At 39.5% G+C, this 20,861-nt stretch overlaps 3 protein-coding genes and 1 long non-coding RNA gene across 13 annotated transcripts; 2 read left to right on the top strand and 2 right to left on the bottom strand.

The window, feature by feature from the left end:
• Positions 1-516: 516 nt before the first annotated feature.
• On the bottom strand, positions 517-1,169 carry LOC135610826 (uncharacterized). The gene is made up of 2 exons (XR_010486333.1): positions 1,033-1,169; positions 517-947 (listed from the first exon to the last, which is right to left on the bottom strand). It is a non-coding gene; the product is annotated as an uncharacterized LOC135610826 (long non-coding RNA).
• Positions 1,170-1,454: 285 nt separating this feature from the next.
• On the top strand, positions 1,455-9,274 carry LOC135610787 (LRR receptor kinase SERK2-like). 10 transcript variants are annotated; one of them, XR_010486310.1, is made up of 14 exons: positions 1,556-1,686; positions 1,786-1,859; positions 3,291-3,400; positions 5,139-5,271; positions 5,450-5,521; positions 5,804-5,947; positions 6,044-6,115; positions 6,280-6,372; positions 6,523-6,593; positions 6,718-6,858; positions 7,221-7,562; positions 7,875-8,263; positions 8,528-8,927; positions 9,025-9,274. XR_010486310.1 is itself a non-coding variant. In XM_065105721.1 (13 exons), the coding sequence occupies exons 1-13, from the start codon at positions 1,618-1,620 to the stop codon at positions 8,840-8,842; spliced, it is 2,025 nt and encodes a 674-aa protein (XP_064961793.1). In that variant the 5' UTR covers positions 1,455-1,617; the 3' UTR covers positions 8,843-8,990. The 10 variants fall into 10 exon arrangements, 9 of the variants coding, with proteins under 9 accessions (XP_064961793.1, XP_064961826.1, XP_064961809.1 ...); XM_065105721.1 differs by lacking the exon at positions 9,025-9,274 and having other exon boundaries at positions 1,455-1,686; positions 8,528-8,990; XM_065105754.1 differs by lacking the exon at positions 9,025-9,274 and having other exon boundaries at positions 1,554-1,686; positions 1,789-1,859; positions 3,321-3,400; positions 8,528-8,990.
• A 324-nt stretch (positions 9,275-9,598) lies between these two features.
• LOC135610819 (signal peptidase complex-like protein DTM1) lies at positions 9,599-13,745 on the bottom strand. Its single transcript, XM_065105784.1, has 3 exons — positions 13,371-13,745; positions 9,839-9,950; positions 9,599-9,756 (listed from the first exon to the last, which is right to left on the bottom strand). Exons 1-2 carry the CDS (start codon positions 13,607-13,609, stop codon positions 9,863-9,865), a joined length of 327 nt encoding a protein of 108 aa, XP_064961856.1. The 5' UTR covers positions 13,610-13,745; the 3' UTR covers positions 9,599-9,756; positions 9,839-9,862.
• Positions 13,746-14,790: 1,045 nt separating this feature from the next.
• On the top strand, positions 14,791-19,943 carry LOC135610813 (ras-related protein RABH1e-like). The gene is made up of 6 exons (XM_065105776.1): positions 14,791-15,020; positions 16,904-16,974; positions 17,780-17,868; positions 18,826-18,937; positions 19,293-19,383; positions 19,470-19,943. The coding sequence occupies exons 1-6, from the start codon at positions 14,904-14,906 to the stop codon at positions 19,611-19,613; spliced, it is 624 nt and encodes a 207-aa protein (XP_064961848.1). The 5' UTR covers positions 14,791-14,903; the 3' UTR covers positions 19,614-19,943.
• Positions 19,944-20,861: the final 918 nt, after the last annotated feature.

Raw genomic sequence — 20,861 nt, 5'->3', positions numbered from 1 at the left:
ACTGCATCTTTCCGCTCCTCTTTCATCGCCATTGTTGTGGATCCACGACAATGGTGATATGATCCTGTGACAGGGCAGCGGTTTCGAGTTGAAGACCCATCACGTTTTAGTAGTGATAGCTATAGGTAGTAAGTTGAGGTTGTTATTGGTGGATTGTTTAATGAGGTTGACACGACAGACGAAGTAAGTTATATGGGAGGAGAGCTAAGCATCAAAGCGGTTCAAGTGAAAGACGTGACTGTAACGAGGGAGGAGGCCCTCATCATCTTCGAACTCGTTGAGACACACCGCACCCTCGAATACCCCCTTTCTCACCTGAGTCCCTTAATCTCAAGAACCTTGGAGCTCAGTTTTGTTGTCGTTAAGAGAGAGCTGTGATTGTACCATTATCCGTTATCATCGTAATAATCAACTTAAGATTCTAATATAATTTTTTTAAATCCAATAAGTGAGATATCTAAAAATTCTTTCGTTCACTTATCCATTAAGAGTGCTCTCTGCTACGTTATGCTATGCTGAGATAGCAATGTGCTTAGATAAGTTATAATTCTCGTTAGCAATGTGCTTGTGGAATCTGTCATGGAGGGAGAGCTTTGATGATACATCTTTGAAAGGTCTCATAGTCTGCTACCATTTACCAAGACATGGATCAACTCTGTCTTCTCCTTCGCATATATCTCTTCACATCACCTGTCGTAGGAGACAGAGGGAACATCAAGCGACAAGGAGATGCCAAAAGCCGAGTAAGGAGGCCGTCGGAGCGGGAGCGGGAGCGGGAGCGATCCAAGCTCGCGAGGGACACAGGAGTGGGTGATGGAAGGACGAAGGCCGGCGGCGGGGGCGGTAGTCTACCTTCGAGATCGTGTTCGTCGGTTGGTGGCGTCCGCTTCAATGTAGAGGTGCCGTCGAGGCGGAGCAGGATCCCCTGTTCACCGCCCGGGCCTGACCTAAAGGAAGCGTCACATGACATCATCACAGCGGGCATCTCGGTCAGATCACCTTTCTCTAGAACAAGGATTTAGATTACTTTACCTAAACGCTTTAACTTAGGAAAGACGGATCAAAAGAATTGCATTCCCCAACAAATCGAAACTATTCATCTATAGGTTTCGATCGTCCTGCTCCGGATCGCCAACCCTCGGTTGAAAGCGTGGCCAGCACAGCGGATGAGGTCCATGTGAGTGGCTGCAAGCTTCCAGGGCTCTGCCGTTACCACCAGTCTCCTCCCCTCCGCTGTACTCGATTTTAGCCAAAGGTCATTCCTTTCGACAGGCAAAATTTACTCGCTCCATCTCTGCAGAATTTGGGATCATATAGGTTGGCGGAGGTCACTTGGTTGATGTCACACGAGTAGATGAAGCAGCATTTACTTTTTAGGACACGGGTTGCGTGACCTTTGCACGAGTTGACTCACTCATCTGCATCTTATTAAATTGTGACACGAGGAGCATTTATCTGGGGAAACTTCGGTCCACCCAAGATTTTGACCAATCCAACTTGCTATCACCATCCTCTCGCTGGTCCCACTTGGACTCGGTGGATTCTTCGTAGCATTTTCCAGCTGCAGATAGCCCAGAAGCTTGGTCTGACTCTAGCTTGGCAAGTCTTCCCTCTCTTATGTTGCCTTTCTTCTGCAATAATCGAAGCTCCACCTTCCCTGTGCACCGCACCCTTCGGCCAAGCTCGGTATATTGTTTCCAGTATCTTCTGTTTGAAATTCCCATAAACACTTCACTAAATTCTTTGTTGTTTCCTGGGGTCCCTCCCTACTTTGTTTTTCTGCAGCAGGACTCCCCAAGTCCACCTAAATTATTGGATGTTGTTGCTCTTCCCAGCAAAAGATCTCTGCTTTCTTCCAGGTAAATCTACTTACAGACCTCCTTTCGTGGTTATATGGATGGATTTTTCTTGAATAACATGGTGGGACATTGTTTATTTTGTTATAGAGTCTTTTTGTAAAACTTAAGTCCCTCTGTGCTTCTAAGGCAACGTCCGCCCTTTTTGTTCTACCCTTTTAGCAGCTAAAGTTTATGGAACAAACTCTTCTATGACAAGCATAATTTTTTACATCAAACCGACAATTTTTCCATTCGTCCTGAGAGGAAACATTGGGTACAGCATCTTAAATAATTCAACGTACTGGAGAAATTGTCCATCCATGATCTGAAAAGAGAAAAACGAAAAACTGAGAACATCTCGGCAGCAGTACCAATTGATTTACATTGTAATACTGCAGGACCATACTTATATAAACTTGCCATTGATTTCTGAAGATTTTAGACAAAAATCAAGTGTGTAGGGCGTGTTATGAGGATGAAATGTTAGAACAAATGTATTGCAATTGTGAAATTTCGGTGCATAATCGTGTGGTCCTTATGCTATTAGGCAGCTACCGAAGGATACCAGTCACATACAAGAAAGATGGTCATTATATGTCTTTTGGTTTTGTTCCTTCTAATTTTGCCTTAAACACGTCTCTATGTGGTTGTTTAGCTCACTTGATTCATAGTGATTTGACAGTTTTCGAATAATTCTGGATTCAGAGAACCAATATCTTGGATCTATCGAAGTAAGAAAATAGGGTCCTAACTGTATTGCGGCTAAAGAGGCAAACAAAATGGAAAATCATCAAGTACACAGGGTTCATATGGAAATCACTATTCAACTTCACCCTAGGTTCAAAGAAAAGGCATCTTTTTGAACAAAAATATCGACAGTTCAACAGCTACATGTAGGAACGAATTTCTCCAGATTGATTCATATTAGTGGCTTCATGCCAAAACTTTTTCGTATGATTTCAGTTTTGCTGATTTTTTAGATTTTTCTTTTCCAACAAAGTAAATAACTTCTCTGTGTTACTAGCATTTTATCGATAATCTTGAAGGTATGGAACTACAATGGCATGCAATTTTTGGCCATAGATGCCAATCTAAAGCAGTAAATGATTTGCATGGCTTTGTTGCAAAAAGAAAAGATGACTATACATAATCGTGTAAAATGGCGTTATAGCATAGAATCTGATTTTTGATAGTTAAATTCCAAAAGGCACTGTTGGAGGTCAGCAGAAACGTGGTGTAGGCATACTTATAATGCAGTTTGAATTGTTGGATGGATAAAATTTGGGTTTATCTGTTCAGATGATCTCTTTGATACTTGACAACTTTGACACAATGCTTCTTTTGTCAATTATGAGTGGTTTCAGTAGTAATAGCTGTTTCATTTGGACGTACAACTATTCCTTGTTTGATAATTGAGCACATCTCATGCTTCGTATATATTTCCTTCTGAAGTGTTTCCAGTGTCTGTCAAATCAAAATTAGGATGATTACTAACAAGATGAAGGTGATCTTTATGCTGATTTTGGCCTCTCTGTATTCTTGCATTCAATCTGTTCGTGAAGGTAACTTACTATTGTTTCCTTTCCAGTTCAGTTTGATGTGACAATTCCTGCATATGAATTTTCTTGTTGTTTGATTAGGATACAGTTTATTGTTCCAGTACTAGTACTTCTGGTTTCTTCTGCTCTTTTTCAAGATATTTGCCAGCTTTATCTATACATTTTGTTATTTTGTTGAAAAAAATGAGTACAAACTTGTACTTCTATTGATGTACTGATTGTTGGGACAATTTTGCCCAAGATATTAAGCTGGTGGAGAAGGGCCCAACATTGCATATCAGATCTAACATCCCCATTTTTGTGCAAGCTGGTCGAAGGTTTAACTGGCTTCACACATGGACTCGAGTGAAAACAACATCACGAGCCAAAAGTTAAACAGGTTTTGCACAAAGCATATGAGGATGAAACCCTGAGTAAAGTACTAAGGAAAATGGACATAGAAAAGAAGGCCAGGGTTCAAGCCCATGATTACCGTGAAAGCTGAGGTGAAAATGATAAGAATTTCTATTGGGTATTATACCACCATTCTTATGCTGCTTGGAGGGCTTTAAACCACTCGCAGTTTGTCAAATAGCTGAAAATCTTAGACTGTTGGAACACTCAGTTATGTTACATCTGTAGGATTAACTGTAACCAGAAAAATATTTAGTTTTTGATCTAGTTCTGCAGATATCATGCAGCAAATGTCTCACAATTTCTTAGTTGATCGGTATTCTAGGATCAGCTCATCCTCTGTTATATGGAGATCTTGTTTGCCATTTTTCCTGTATCGGTTTATACCAATCAGTATCTAGCATTCCAAGTATGAACCACGATGCATACTGTTCCTTTTCACGTGTTTTGTTCCTTCTTTTTTCTAACTATGGCTTAGGGTTATCCTAAAAATGCTTCTTGGTTTCTCTCCCAGTCAAGGACTCTCTTGTGGTTGACCCCTTGCAATTCTCATCCATTGCCTGCCGCTCATTGTTCACTGATGCTGGTCCAGATACTTCTTCCTTGTTGTTCTCCTTTAGACAAATTTACCATCGGCTTAGGAGATTTTCAATGCTCCTCGCCTCACGTCCTTTCTCTGAGAATGATAGTTTAACTCATTGGTTCTTATCCTCAAAAGCATTTTTTTTTGATAAAAAGTAAAATTAATTAAGAAGTAGATAGTCTACAATATGACCTATCCAGGTCATCATACAAAATGGATAGTAAGTCCACTTGACCGCAATTGTCTTCCCCTGGTAGCAGTCCAATTTACTGCCCTATAACATTCCCTGGTAGCAGCCCAATTGACTGCCCTATTACATTCCCAGAAGCAGTATAAACAAACAAAAGATTAGAATTTTGAAGTGTAGTAACAGATGTCAGCCATAAAATTCCTGATTTCCCATGGTGGAGTTTGATCATCAGGAGGTATTCTTTGATGATCATCGAGTCAGTTTCAAGGATGATAAACCTGTCCATTAGCTATAATATCTTTATGGAGGCACTACAGTAATGGATAATAAACTTGCAAATATTTGTATGCACATATCCAGAAGATAGCTTTGTTGGATATCTAGTAGTCTGATTGATAAATTCAGTTGGATATCTAGTGTCTGATTGCTTATGATTACTTATAATGGATGCAACATGCAACTGGTGGAAAAATTGTTTCAGGTAGACACTAGGAAATTATGCATTGTCAGTTCTTATGCTATTTTGTTGCTACTACTTTCGTGAAAACTGCATAACAATTATTAATATTCACCAGGAGAAGTGCTTTATAACATAAAGGTGCAGCTTCAAGATATTGATAACCGGCTTTCTGCTTGGGCCATGAATCAAGTTACTCCATGCATATGGAACAATGTGCAGTGTGACAGTGACAATAATGTCATTCGAGTGTAAGTTAAACTCATGATAATTCTGTGCTCTGCTTTTTTTCTTTCTTTTTTTTTTTTCCCACATGACGGCTCATCTGTTATGGACTGTACAATATCTTCTTTATTATGCTTCAAGTTCATAAAAGAGCTATATCATTGGTCGCAGATATTACAAATTTTTACTTTGATATATTTGCAGGATGCTGCCTTCAATGGGATTCAAGGGAACCCTGTCGCCTATAGTTGGAGAACTTGTATATCTTGAAGTATTGTAAGTAAATAATTATGTGATGAATTCTGACATTTTATGTTATACCTTATTGGTAGTATATTAGTTTAAGATACAGCCATATGCACACCGAACTACTTGGATGGATTTTTTTTTTCCATATATACTCATCTGTCACTGTGTCCCTGTAGCATATCCTTATTTATTGTATTATGATATTATCAATCACCAGATTTCTCTCATTTGCTTTCCATTGAAACAATTTGCTTTTGTTTTGATGTCTTTCCTCTGGAAGTAACTTATGATATTGCACTATCCATGCAGGGAGCTCTCGGGTAACAATATAACAGGTAATATTCCTGGAGAGCTAGGAAACCTATCAAGGTTGACGAGCCTGAAATTACAGAATAATCAGTTTACTGGAGAGATACCAGCATCCCTTGGCAGGCTTCCTAAACTAAAATTTATGTATGCAGGAACACCTGTTTGATATATCTATTCAAGATATAGTGCTACTTTCTCCTCATCTAAAGTGTATGTTGCTCTTTGCTTACATGTATGCAGGGATTTAAGTGAAAATAATTTAAATGGAAAAATTCCTGATTCCTTGTCATCCCTTGGAAGCTTGACTGACATGTAAGTGCAAGTGCTGTTTCCAGTGATAGAAAATATGGGTTGTATTTTTCATATATTAAGCTGAAATGTGTTTAAGGCTTTAAGCCTTAACTAAGTTTCAATACTGTGTATATAAGCTATATGTGCAACATCCTACTTCTGTATATCTTCTTTTGCAATACCAGATTGGTTCATTTACTCTGTGTTGGCAGTAATCTTGCTTACAACAAACTCACTGGTGGTGTACCCAAGCAGCTATATCAAGTGACCAAATTCAAGTAGGCAGAACTTCACCTTATTTAAGATTGTGAATCACATTTTGTGATTCTGGAATATTGAAAATGTTCTTTATTCTTGAATAAGGGCGAAACATGATTCATATTTGTTCTCAGTGTTTGGCAGTTAATCCATTTTCAGTGCTTAATCAGTTTTACAGGTAATAATCTTAGTTGCGGTGCACACTTCTTGAATCAATGTGAATCCGACTTACTTAATCAAGGTATAGCACATTGAATGTCAGTTTTTTAATATATATTTTTATTATCTTTAGTGTGTCATTCATAACATTTCTTTGTTTTGCTTCTTCAGAGCATTCCTTATTTTTTGCATCATAATCTTGACAGGAGGATCTCATAATTCAAAGAGAACATTGTTGCTCGGAGGTATTGGAGGAGGCATAGGGCTCGTATTTGTGACTGTTATATTTCTTCTTTGGAGAAGCAGGAAGAAGGATTATCTACATGATTTGTTTGTTGATGTTGCAGGTTTTTTCTCTTTAAATGAATTTTTTAAGTTCACCATTTAATCAATTTGGATCTGTTTTCATATCTGTTCTATCCACTGGATTTCATCTTTAGCTTGCTAATCATTGAGGTTCCTCATGAACCTCCATTTTGCTTTCTTTTTGCATTGCAAGGCATCACAAGAGTGGTTTAGGAGAATAATTAGCTTACCAAATTGGTACTTCATCTGTTGGTCAATCATATATGAGACATCGTTGTATGGTTTGAGTTATAAATCTAACTAGAAATCTCAAGACAGTTCTACATAAATATTGCATATTCCATTGGTTGCTTGGTGCTAAATCTCCATATCTGATGACTGACATTGATATCTAATTATATAGGTGAAGCAGACCACAAAATCGAATTTGGACAATTGAAGAGGTTTTCATGGAGGGAATTACAAATTGCAACTGGTGACTTCAACGAGAAAAATGTTCTTGGACAGGGTGGTTTCGGCAAGGTATTCGTAGGAGTACTTTCAGACGATTCCAAAGTAGCCATAAAACGGCTAACTGATCATGGAAATCGTGCTGGGGAAGATGCTTTTTTACGTGAAGTTGACCTAATAAGTGTTGCTGTTCACAAAAATCTTTTGCGGTTGATTGGTTTCTGTACGACACCTACAGAACGACTTCTTGTTTATCCTTATATGCAAAATTTGAGCGTTGCCTATCAGTTACGAGGTACCACTCCCTCAATCACTTGATTTCTGAATACTTTTAACTAGTGAGGACTTGAAAGTTGATGATCTACATCTATAGCTTAACAATGAATCTTACAAGTCACCATATATACCAATGAGTACTTTGCACCCCATTTTATGCTAAATCATTCTATATAACATTCAATGCCAATTCATTCTAGAAATTTTACCTTTTTTGCTTCAATTTAAATTGCGTTCCTGATGTGAGATGTTCAGAATGTTATATTGATGATGTAACTTATTCTCTCATTACTCTTTCTAAAATACCGTATTATGGCTTGAACTAGTGCAGAACTTAAACCTGGTGAGCCAGTGTTAGATTGGCCAAGAAGGAAACAAGTGGCTATGGGCACAGCACATGGACTGGAATACCTTCATGAACATTGCAATCCCAAGATTATACACCGTGATGTAAAAGCTGCAAATATCTTGCTTGATGAGAACTTTGAAGCGGTTGTCGGTGACTTTGGCTTGGCCAAGTTGGTGGATGTGAGGAAGACTTCGGTGACAACTCGAGTTCGGGGGACGATGGGCCACATAGCACCCGAGTATCTTTCCACTGGAAAGTCCTCAAACAAAACAGATGTTTTTGGTTACGGAATCATGCTCCTTGAGCTTGTCACAGGGCAGCGTGCTATAGATATTTCGCTATTGGATGGAGATGTGTTATTACTTGACAAAGTAAGATTAGTTTGCTAAGAACTTTTTCTTTCGCTTTACAAGTAGTATTACATGATTTATGCGATGGTTCAGCATGATGTTTTTTGTTCTTTTTGTGGTACATTATTCAGATAATATTACTTCATTAGGTATTGATTGTCACCAATGAATCAAATCCGTCGTGTCAGTTTCACTACATAATTACTTGTTTGTTTAATTCTTTTTTTTTCTGTTGCTACAGTTCAACAACTGTTCAACTGATTTTGTGTGTTCTTTCTTGTAAAGGTGAAAAAGCTTTGGCGGGAAAATCAACTCGAACTCATTATTGACCCCAACCTAGACAGGAATTACGACATTCTGGAAGTCGAAAAGTTGTTCCAAATTGCTCTTCTATGCACACAAGCATCACCGGAAGACCGTCCGATCATGTCAGATGTAATCCGGATGCTAGAAGGTGAAGGCTTGACGGAGCGGTGGGAGCAGTTGCAACAAGTTGAGGTGACTCAAAAGCAGGACTACCAGAGGATACAAAAGAGATTGAATTGGGACGACGACACATCGTATAACCAGGAAGCTATCGAATTGTCTGGTGCAAGATGATGTGTGGAGACCTGTAACTACTAGGGTTTCCGCCATCTCCGGTGCAACTCCATGCGGGGTAGACCTTCAATTTGAACTGACAAAGGTAACACCACTAACTTTAAACCTTGGATTTAACATTTGCATATAATATGGGGCTTTTCCTTCAGTTGTTACATTTTGTTGCATTTTCTATTACAAAGGGAAAATATGGAGTCATTCAAGTGATTGACTTCTGTTGCTTACTCCAAGAAAGTTTTAAGTTCTTTGGCAAGAGAAGTCACATAGCAAAACACAGCTTAACCAGGAAAAGCAACACATGATGACATAGAATTATATTAGCATCTCCAAGTCCCCCATTACCTCCACAGTTCTTGGGATGTAATCAATACTTGTCTCACGGCAGATTAAGCTGTACTAACTGGATCATAATATTAAGAAACATGTTGAATACTTTTGTGTACACAAAGATTTATTGAAGTTGCCACAACAGATGCAGAAGAACAGATGTTCTATCTAAATTTTGTTGGTTAGCTAAGCACACCACATGCTTTTGAATCAACTGTGACAACATGGCACAAGAAAGCTACAGACCTGATGTTATTACCTCAAGTTGTATCTAATATGAAATGATCCTGAGTTCCTTTACAAACCCGGTGCTCGTAGCAGAGAAGCACTCCAGTTAAGCCAGCTTTGGGAAAGATATCTGCTACATCATCATAATGAGCCAAGTCCTCCACTGGGCTCGAGTGCAAGGATTATAATGAAGAAGAAAAGGAAAACAAACAAGCCAAAAACATCAATTTGTTGTGATGCGAAGCCAGGGTCACAATATAACATTGTTCAACTAAAACTGGATTGCATGTCTTCTTAGGGGCAAATCCTGACGCACGATAATTAAAATAAGAACAACATGGCCTGATCCTAAAACACTCCTGTTGAAACCAAAGAATGAAAAGGAAGGTTATAAAAGATGCAGTATCTGGAAAGAGAAACAACATTAGGCATTGTAGACACCTCATAAGCTAGCAAGCTGAGGGATTAGCTTGACACGAACATCCACCACTTGTACAGACCAAAGCTGTAGATCAGGGTGATCATTGCCACCCTTAGAGGGTATAACTTAAATCTGCATGAGGTAAAACAATAGTTATGATTTAATTAACCAGTTAAAAAGATAAGCTTCATGCATGAACAAATATTAACGCATGGTTCACAAAATTAATGTGCCCATGATGGACTGACTTCACGAGGGAAGAAACAACTTTACAGACGATGCAGTAAAGTTGTACGAGCATTAAAAATCAAGAAACTACAAGAAGTTATGTAGGCAGAAGCATCTAATTAACTGAAACCAAGAAATTGACATGGGAAATAAAGCCATAACCATCTGGCAAAGTAGACTGAATAAATATGGCAGATCTCAACCTTTCTCGGCTTCTCCTTCATATAAAAACCAATATTCAAAACACTTTTTTTATTATGGAGTCTCCTGAGCATAGACATCACCAGTCAATCTTTCTAAATATATCAAGCAGTGGCCTAGAACAACATAATTCAATCACTATATTTAAGCAAATTAACAATCATATGCTACGATGTCTTAAAAGGAATAGGAAAGACATTCAATATATTTGTTTGTGAAACCAGATACCAGATTCCTAAAACATAGATCATTCTATTGGAGTTGGTGCATTGATGACCAATATCTCACCCTTGTATTTCCAGAAGTTGACAAACACACAAAGGATCTTGAAAAGTTCAGTGAGTGAATCTTCTAATGCAGAAACAAAAGACCAACAAGCCTTCAAGTCACACCGGCGTAGATCAGCAAATTAGCAGACACCAAAAATATTTTGCTGTTCAAAATGATTGACTTCTCAGTCAATGCACTCTCTAGTACACTAAATGTGCATCATGGGTCATCAGCAACTTTTCCCCGCATTTCTAAAAATCTATTTTAGGTTCATTGGATTTTTCTAATTCCTTTTACTTGCAGTGACTTGTGAATTGAAATTTTAAAGGAAGATACTCAACTTGCTCTGAAGCTTACTTCAACTTGTCCATTTATGCACTTCCTTCTAGTATTCCTGGACTTATTGAGTGCACAAATATTCTCTACTAGATACAGTGATTTAAAAAGGCGCTCGGGCGAGGCGAGGCGAGGCCCGAGCGCCTCGCTAATCTCTCAGGTGGCGCGCTTCAAACAGGCGTCGCCTGGGCGCTCGTCCGAGCCCAGGCGTTGGGTGCTTCGGGCGAGCGCCTGGGTTAACCAAGGCGACCGAACCAGGATTTTAGGTCTGGTTCGATCCTGGTTCGGTCTCTGATGGTTAGTTGGTTCAATCGAACCAACTAAAATCAATATAAGTGAGAACTCAACCCTAACCCTCGCCGCTGTCGCTGCCACTCCCGATCTCGATCTCGCTGCTCGTCGCTGTCGCTGCTGGCAAAGGCTACCTCTGTCGCCGCTCGCGCCTCCCGTTGCTCGCCGCTCCTGCTCCCGCTGCCGCTGTCGCTGCTCACAAACGTTGCCTCTGTCGCCGCTCACGCCTCCTGTTGCTCGCCGCTCCTGCTCCCGCTCCCGCTGTCGTTGCTCGCAAACGCTGCCGCTGTCACCGCTCGCGCCTCCCGCTGCCGCTCCTACTCCTGCTGCCGCTACTCGCCGTTGTCGCTGCTCGCAAACGCTGCCGCTGTCACCGCTCGCGCCTCCCGCTGCTCGCCGTTGCCTCCTTACACTCCGCTGCCGCTACCGCTTCCTCTTTTCTCAGTCAGCAGGCTCAGCACCCCCTTACACTTCCTTCTTCTCCTTCTGTTAACAGTATACAGTATACTGTATACTGTTAATATTGTTAGGTTTATTTGAAATTATTAATTTTCAATACTGTTAATAGATTTTCTTAATTTAATAGCATATTTTAATTTAAAATTTTAAATAATTATATTTATTAATTATATTATATATTTTTATATTTTAGCGTCTCGTTTCGTTCGGGCGAGCGCCTAGCGCCTCGGATGTTTTTGGGCCTTGGCGCCTTTTAGCGCCTAGCGCCTTTTAGCGCTTAGCGCTTTTTAAATCACTGACTAAATATCGTTTGAACGATCACATATCATGTCTTTTTCTATATATTGTCAATCTTATTAGGATATCTTACTAATTTAGTCTTCCTGATCCGTCATTTCCTACTGCTCAGAAAAAGGCCGAAGGAAACAACACCTAGCATGTAAACATATGTGCATAGTCATGGAAGCGTTTCATACTTCCACTATGGAAACAACTTTTCAAAACACAAGTGATCACAATATTATGTAGCGTGAACTTGTATCAGTACAAGTGCTCTAGCAAACCAAGTGAGTCTAAAGTGAACTAATTATGTTACATGACATTCACATAATTGTTATGTTAGCGTACTGGCAGACATTAGCAAAAACGTCTTTCTCATTCATTTTTCCTTTTTATCGAATGACTTCTATCTCCTGCAGAAAGTAAACCATTTTGAGTGAAAGAAAACACAAACTAGTCAAAACAACATGTGGAAATGATGCCTTCATTATTTACCCTTTGCAGAAAAAAAAAACTTGTGGATAATATCCTATAAGAAATGTATGATATATTTCCAGTAAATCTTGAATTTTTCATTAACTACTTCCTCAAAAAATTCCCATGGAGAACATGGAAAAATATAAAAATTAGTAAGCCATCATCCTAGGCCAATCTAAGATTTCTACACACCACAAGAACCTTGATGATTGTTTGACTTCTGCACAAGTGGCTAGCTTACAGGTAATTGTTTGACTGACCAATGACAAAAAAGGAATTGCTTATCCAAATCAATTAAAACGTCAAGACAGCAGCTTAGCCTTGGACATCTTAATATTTGAAGGACTGCTCAGATCTGCATGTTAAACACCCAAACGCACCAAATGAATTCTGAAGCTCTTAATTCTCAAGTCATAACATCTAAATGTATATTTCCAGTCATTCTGTACCGAACCATATAGACGATTGGCAAAGATTAGTTACATTCGTGGAACATGTATGATCTTGCACATGCGCCACATCATTCTGGTTGCTCATTTGTTCCACTAATTATTTTGTGAATTCATCCCCTTCTTTGTCCCCCCTTTCTTTTTCTGTTGTTCTCAGCACATCACTACATCTTCAACAGTATCCCATCAGCACTACTTCAAACTTAGTTCGACGCTGTGCGACAATCCCTATGTACCACATCAAGCAACCACAAGCTTCTTCTCTGACGAGAAGCATTCAATTTTTCACTCGAAAAGGAGCGCGGACTATTAGATCGAGGACTATGGATTTCACACTAGTGCTAGTTAGATTTCGAAGTTTATGGTCAGACAATTGAGGTGAATTTGACTCCAAGCTGATATCTTGAGACAAATCAGATCTCCAAGCCTAATCCCCAGTCCGACAATGGCCAAAACGAAAGATCTTGAGCTAAGAAGGGGAAGAAAAGATTAATCAAACCAAGTTCGAATCACGACGAACCCTTAAAAGAGATTCAAAGAGGGAGAGAGACCGAGAGCGGACCTCCAGCTGCCGGGAGCCCGATCGGTGGCCGGGGTTCTCCGAGCGGGCATGGGCGTGAACCACTGCGAGAAGTCCCGGTCGAAGTACTCCCAGTCGGGCAAGAGAATCCCGGCGATCCCCAGGATCCCGAAGGCGTAGGTGGTCAGCATCTTCTTGAGGGAGAAGGTCCAGATCCCGACGACGGCCATCAGCGCGGCAAGCGCCACCAGGCTCTTCTGCAGCGCCTCCTCCCGCCCCATCTCCGCCCCCTCCACCTTGCCCTTTTTCTTCTCCCAACCCCGACCAACCTATAAGAAGCAGTATAAGAAGAAGAGGAGGAGGAAGAGGAGGCGAGTGAGGTATGGCGAGGAGAGGAGAGAGAGCACGAAGGGCGTGAGGAGGGGGTTTGGGTGCCCATTGTGGGTGGCTGGGAGGTGTGTGCGGAAAGAATGCGTCGCTTTCTTCGTCCTTCAAAGCGAGCCAACTGCCCCGCGCTCCCCTCCCACAAGGATCCCATGCTACTAAAGATAATATCTTCACATGCAATTCGAACTGATCTTTACCACGTGTCCAATAGCTGATCGTAGGACGATGATGTGGTCACGTAGGACAGCGGAGCTTCGCGAGGGGATTTGCATCAGATCCTCCGCCACACCGTCCGGCCCGTGGGCTTCCACTCCGGACAGCTGCATGGTGGTTGATCCGGGGCGGGTATTCGACACCGCGACTTCGTTTCCGCAGACCCACATTCTGCACCCTCCCGCTTATTTGCATGGGCGCAGGTAACGGGTTTAAAGTATGACGTGTTAATGGCTAGATGGGTTTAAAACCCGCTAACTACTCACCGAAGACGCATCACTCGTCCCTCTCAATTAAGATCCAATTTAAATGTTCCTGGATGAGGATGAACCCCGAAGGACCCACGCATCTTTAACGTAATTGGATGTGCATGTATACAGATCTCTCTTATATGAATCCTTCACGTCCCTGTAATTTCCATGTCACATCCTTTGTGGAGCTCCGATGTTGGGACTCAGATAGTAGTTTGAAGGTATATCAAGGGAAGGTAATAGAAGTTGGAACATGAAGTGCACTAAATATGTACTTCAGCTCGTCGATAAATGCGAATTCGACATTAACTCGGTCAATTGATTGGACTCACAAACCTTTAGTTCCGGTTTGGACCGGGTTGACATATGAACCGGGCTGGGTGCACACCGTAACCCACGTGATTCTCACGTGACGTATTGGGACTTGGTTTGTTGACCTGAAATCGCTACAGTACTGGCGGGATTGCCAAACACATGACAGGACCAATCAAAACATTCCACGTATTTGTTACCTCACTTGGCATATCATATGCGGATCATTTTGGTGTTGTGCTGTTCTCGAAGAATAATGTGATCCCGAGTTGACGGTTACTGGTTCGTCAAGTTCTCTCCCTTCGAAGAGTAAACGACCTTTCTTTCCCCTTCGCTTCTTCCCCATCTGAGTTCTATCGATCGATCGAGAGAGAAAGAGAGAGGAGAAGAGGAAGAAGTGGAGAAGGCCCTAATGGCGGTGGTCTCGGCTCTGGCGAAATACAAGTTGGTGTTCTTGGGGGACCAGTCGGTGGGGAAAACCAGCATCATCACTCGGTTCATGTACGACAAGTTCGACACCACTTATCAGGTCCATAAACATCCTCGTCTCCTCTTCAGTCCATATGCTTTCATGTCTTACCCTTACTTGCTGGGGTCTCTGATTCGTGGTCTTTGAAAGAGGTTTGTCTTTGATCTGTTATTTTGGTGAGTGGACACATCCTGTGTTTTCCGGGTGTCTAGATTGGGATTTTGATCGATAGAGGGATTCGGCTAGCAATTGTGCTTGACGGAAAACCTAATTTGATTTTCTGTTGGAGGTTGACGAATCATGGGCTGGTCCTGATGGTTGATTGTGTCAAATGGGCTTTTGCTTTCCTTTAAATATTGGAGGTTGCTGTTACATTTCTGAGCATGCATGACCTAACCAGAAAGCATCACATCGGAATTCCCGATGGAAGATCGAAAGGGAGAATTTTTTCTTCTACTTTCTAGTCATAATGTTTACTTCTCATTTAGTCTTAGCATTATGGATTGAAACACATTTTCTTTTTACACATCTTGATCTATATGATTCATAGATTTGTCCATTTACGCCTTTACTGTGATGCAACTTGATTTTGAGTGCTAAGCTTTCTTGATCTGGTAAGCAAATATTATCTAGGAATATCTGCAATGAGTCCGGTATCCCAAATCAGATACACAAGTAAAGCAAAATGATCACACGGAAAGACACCTAATTCTAACCATTAATGACTTGCAATGTTGTTTCCATTCAGTAAAAAGGAAGCATATTAGCAGATGCATTACATATAAAGAGAATCATTTGTCGCTTTTGTAAACCTTTTGAATATTTCTATCAGGGAAAATAATAGGACTTATTTTATACATCCTATATATTCGCTATTTTAGATGATGGAAACAGATATTTGAAGTGTAATTGCCTTTTTGGTTTGTGTCCTTTACCAAATTAGTGTTGATCACATGACCATTCAAAACAAGATTTATTAGATTTATACATGTATCAACCTGGCATACGTGGACTGACCCAGCAATAAACTTTAGCAAATTAAACTTCTTTAGATGCAATTGTTCATGTATGATCAGAGTAATAATTAATGCTCAAGAAGTTCTCAAGTCCCAAGTCTCACTATCAAATGAAAGCAACTATAATTCTTTTTTTTGCAAAAAAGTAAATAATGAAAATGGGATTCAAGCTCAAAACTTTATAATTATCTGTCAAAATCTTTACCAACTATTCTAGTCAACACCTTCAAAGTAACTATAATTCTTATTAGTGGAGAAATTAAAGGCACCCCATGCTTTATATTTAGTAGTGAATTTAATCCCAATAAACAAGTTTTCTTGGAGAGATTATACTCATGCTCAGATTATTCGGATGGAAAGTAACTGCATGGTGCTTCCACCTTCTGATGCGTGAAGGCTGACAGTCATTTAGGCTTTACATTAGCAAGTATATATTAATTACCCTTCACTCTGGAGAAAAATATGTTGTTATTTCTGTTCTATTATTTCCTCAATTTGTTGAGAAGATATATTGCCTGCTTATAGTGCATTAGAAATTATATATCACAGATGTAATCATGGCAATTCTTACTGCGGAAGTCTAGAAGCTAGACAGATGGTATTAACAACCAATTGGTCAAACAACTAGTTTAATCACTTGGGAAGTTAGATATTTCTGCCCATTCTCCGAGAAGGATCTTGAAAGATAGGGTCATTATATGCTGTTTTTAAGCAGGCACCGGTGTTTGACAACTATTGGATATAAAAACATTTTTGTGAAAGCTAAATCGTTTGTGCAAACTAAGCCGTAAGGTCTTGGGGTCAGCAGCAAAACTATTCTGTGGTCGGGAACTTGGTCCTGGGGTCAGGAACATGGAGCTATTCCAGGCATTAAGCTGCATCCCAAACTATTCTGTGGTCAAATTTCTAACATGCATTTTCTTACAGGCCACCATCGGCATTGATTTTCTATCCAAAACAATGTACCTTGAAGACCGTACAGTTCGTCTGCAGCTCTGGTAACGTGTTCGGTTCTCTTTCTATTTCTTTGGTGACAACTTATCTTTGATAAAGTTACTGAAAAGTTAACATCACATGTTTGAGTTGCAGGAGTCACATTTGCCAATACAATTGTAATTACTGAGCTACTCATGAAAATTTGAAATACAAATAGAAAATTAAAAAAAATCTATTTTTTGCTGCCAAAAATTTACTATAAGGAAAATGAAATCCTGACAGTTCCCGTATTCTACATCTTCATTTTTTTTCTTCTAAAGGTCATATGAACCATGTCCTTCGTGTTTCTTTAAAACTTTTTGTATCCAACATTTTCCTTGTTAAGCGTTGTTTATCTTTTGCATGATTTGATTCACTCATCTTGTCAAAGCCAGTACAAAAACTAGTGGAGCATGGTTCCTTTAGAGGTAACATGGTTGCTTATACCAAGTGCTATGGAACAAATTCTCTGTGATTTTCCCAGGTCTTCAGTCCCTAGTATGTAGCTTGTAGCTTTCTAACACAAGCTTTCGATATCCTTCTCCTATGCAATGTAGTTCTTTGTTAGCACGTGGCTTGATGTGATCACAAACATCCAAGGGAACTATGATATGCCGCTATTGTCTTAATTTAAGAATACAAATCAAATTTGTTTTCTCACGTTGAATAAAATAGTTTAGCTTACTGGAAGTTATTTACTGAATGTCCAGTTTTTCGAAAAGAGCCTCGGGTTAATTTGACCTTCAATTGCATATTAGTTTCTGCATCTCCGACTCTTGAACATTAACTGATGGCTTATTCAACGCATATTTCTTACATAATTGGTAGGGACACTGCAGGACAGGAGAGATTTAGAAGCCTTATTCCAAGCTACATTAGAGACTCCTCTGTTGCAGTTATCGTTTATGATGTATCTAGTAAGTACTGGTTTTCTGGTATTGACTTGAAATTTTCAGGTAAAATATGGTGTTGTACATAGATTTGAAAGGAATAACATGTTATAGCATTAACCAGATTAAGTAAGAAATCGAGTGATTACTAGGATATCATGTTTGTCCTAATCTAGTCTAATTGCAAGTTGTAATTGTCAGATGAATCTTATTGCATATTTTAATCTGATAACTTTCATTTTTCCTATCCCTGTTAACGTCACCTTCAGAGTTTGACTACTTGGTCATAAAAAAAAACACAGGTTTAGTGCTATCAAAATGTTTCCTGTAGTAATAAAAGACCAAAAAAAAACCCATATGGTACTAATATACGAGGGTGAGAGCCTTAGTACTCCTAAATCACTCAGAAAAGGTAGCATTATTTGTCACTAACAATGCCTTATCCTTTATACCTTTAGCTATTGCAAATTTATGTATATTGCACTTTGAACATTCATATATGTTCTAGTTTAGCTTACCAAAGAGCAACACGCTGCTTAATTATCTTGACCTGATGATGCATAGGACATTACCAGGTGGTTGCCATATTATCATGTTAATATAATTGAAATAATTCACATTTCCCTCCTCTACATTAACTGCACCTTTTTACATTCTTTTCCTAAAGAGTCTGCTTGCATGAAAGAATCACCTGGTGCTAAAAGCATATGTGGAATTAGTTAGATCTCTCTTACTCTGTATATTAAGAATCACCTGGTGGTAAAAAGTGAGAGGTAAGTGACCCCGTTGTAGGATACACAAATAAAAAATTCTCTGAGCCTCTGATTAAATTTCATGCTGATTAAGTATCATCACTACTGAAATGATCATATGTTTCCATTAAAATGAGAGTATTTTTTCCCTCAGTTTGTATGCCTTTCTAAAATACTAGTTGTATCTATAGTAAGAGTAATTGTCTATTAATATGCTCCATTTTCTTTGCAGATCGGCAATCATTTTTAAGCACTTCAAAGTGGATCGAGGAAGTGCATACAGAACGAGGCGGTGATGTTATCATAGTTCTTGTTGGAAATAAGACGGATCTTGTTGACAAAAGGTCACAAGTGCTTCCATACGATGCCCAATAGGTCTTCATGTATATTCACTAGTTATAGTTGATTGCTTTCATGAATGCTAGGCAATCTGTACATCAGTTCTTTTATGACTGATGATTGAGAAGTCCCTTTGAGTATTTCTATACACGGTCGTTAGGTGCTTGTGAAACTACTTAGCCAATCTTATTTTTACTCACTCCACATTCTGGTGCATTTGGATACGAATGCATGGAGTCGGTAATTGTTTATGTGGAGAAGGAAGTTTGTTGTCATGTATTTAGTTGTTCCTACCATTCTCAATTTCGCAAGAAAATAATTCTGCGTCTTTGTCACTTTCTCTTTCTTTCTTGGTTGCAGACAAGTCTCGACAGAAGAAGGAGAAGCAAAAGCTCGTGAATTCGGAGTAATGTTCATCGAAACTAGTGCAAAGGCTGGCTTCAACATCAAGGTAAGCACATTGTAAGGCATCAAGTGCTATTTTTGCACGTTTAGCACCTTTATTTCTCAACCGGAAGAGACACTTGAACATTGCAGCCTTTGTTCCGCAAGATTGCTGCATCCCTTCCGGGGATGGAGACACTCGCTTCTGCGAAACAGGAGGACATGGTTGATGTCAATTTGAAGCCCACTGTCAGTTCACCAGAGACTCAGCAGCAATCTGGAGGCTGCTCGTGCTGAAGATATAACCAGGTTTAAGTACTTGTTCATTAACTAGGGGCTAAGAATTCTTGCGTTCACCTATGAAGGTTTTCCAATGACGTTATACAATGAGGGTTCTCTTGATTGTAGCATCTCTGTTGTTCCCCATCCCGCACTTGTTCGTTTGTTTGAGGTGGATATCTTTGTGCATACTCTTTTGATTTTGTTATTTTTATTATTATTTCAAGATAGATATTTGTTGTTTCTACAAATAAAATTGAAACTTTATTTATTTTTCTATATTATCTGAACATGTATTCCTACCATTAATTATGTTTCAAGTTAATAACATGTTATCTTTAAAGTTGATTATTGAGTGTGATGCTTCAAATGACATGGTTATGTCAAACCTGATACAGAAGTTAGGTTGATCTGAACTAAAGTTCAAGGAATTAAATTAGAATTTACTATTAAGTAAATGTTAAAGAACTAATGGGGAGCTCCTCAGGTAAAACTAAAGTGGAACTCTTGATCTCCCGAGGATTCTCACACTCTCGAGGTATCTATATTAGAAGATTGATGTCGGATATTTTTGACCTGATTCCTCATATGCATAAGTCAATAGAGAGTTCAAAGTAGAGTCATACGAGAGTTCAACAAAGGGTATTATATGGATTTTGTCATTTTGTATCATGCTAGTACCCATATTGATGTTCATCTATCAAGTTATGAAAGGATAATTTTGTTATTATCACTTGTCCCTCGTTACGCTTTGGTATGAAGTGCAATATTCATTTTGATTTGCACTAAGCACCATCTAAAGGATGATCATGTGAGGGCTTTAAGCTCTCAACATAATCTCTCAGATGTCTTGATCGATATGGATATCCCAAAAAAGTTACTCCTTAATAAGGACACCTCAAGTGCGAAAAATATTTCTCTTTAAGAAAGTCCTTATTTCATGAGGTAGTCACCTCAAATACTAGAGGAGAGGCTTACCCGAGGTAGTCTTCAAGCTCTTGGGAGCCCTCTCAAGGTGATCACCTCGAGTACTAGAGGAGAGGCTCATCCTAGGTGGTCCTTAGCCTCTCAAGAGTCTTTTCAATATGATCATCTCGAGTGTCAAAGAGGCTCACCTGAGATAATCCTAGAGCTCTTAGGATCCATCTTAAGATGGTCATATTGAGTGTTTTAAGGAGAGACCTACTCAGGGTGATCCTTCGGCTCCTAAGAGCCTTTCTAATTTAATTATGAAGATACACTTAGGTAAATGTAAACATATCTTAA

The sequence above is a fragment of the Musa acuminata genome, chromosome BXJ1-2 (genome assembly GCF_036884655.1).
Source record: "Musa acuminata AAA Group cultivar baxijiao chromosome BXJ1-2, Cavendish_Baxijiao_AAA, whole genome shotgun sequence".
In the NCBI taxonomy this organism is placed as follows: Eukaryota; Viridiplantae; Streptophyta; class Magnoliopsida; order Zingiberales; family Musaceae; genus Musa; species Musa acuminata.
This window is presented reverse-complemented; position numbering and strand designations above follow the sequence as displayed.

What these genes read in the sequence shown, in the direction of transcription:
- LOC135610787 (XM_065105721.1), top strand. Translation starts at nt 1,618, where the DNA reads ATGTTGCCTTTCTTCTGCAATAATCGAAGCTCCACCTTCCCTGTGCAC. An exon ending in CTTGTATATCTTGAAGTATT is followed by an intron (nt 5,522 to 5,803) that starts GTAAGTAAATAA and finishes CTATCCATGCAG; the next exon opens with GGAGCTCTCGGGTAACAATA. An exon ending in CGTTGCCTATCAGTTACGAG is followed by an intron (nt 7,563 to 7,874) that starts GTACCACTCCCT and finishes GAACTAGTGCAG; the next exon opens with AACTTAAACCTGGTGAGCCA.
- LOC135610819 (XM_065105784.1), bottom strand. Translation starts at nt 13,609, where the DNA reads ATGGGGCGGGAGGAGGCGCTGCAGAAGAGCCTGGTGGCGCTTGCCGCG. An exon ending in CGGGCTCCCGGCAGCTGGAG is followed by an intron (nt 9,951 to 13,370) that starts GTCCGCTCTCGG and finishes TACCTCATGCAG; the next exon opens with ATTTAAGTTATACCCTCTAA.
- LOC135610813 (XM_065105776.1), top strand. Translation starts at nt 14,904, where the DNA reads ATGGCGGTGGTCTCGGCTCTGGCGAAATACAAGTTGGTGTTCTTGGGG. An exon ending in TATCGTTTATGATGTATCTA is followed by an intron (nt 17,869 to 18,825) that starts GTAAGTACTGGT and finishes TTTTCTTTGCAG; the next exon opens with ATCGGCAATCATTTTTAAGC. An exon ending in AGGCTGGCTTCAACATCAAG is followed by an intron (nt 19,384 to 19,469) that starts GTAAGCACATTG and finishes TGAACATTGCAG; the next exon opens with CCTTTGTTCCGCAAGATTGC.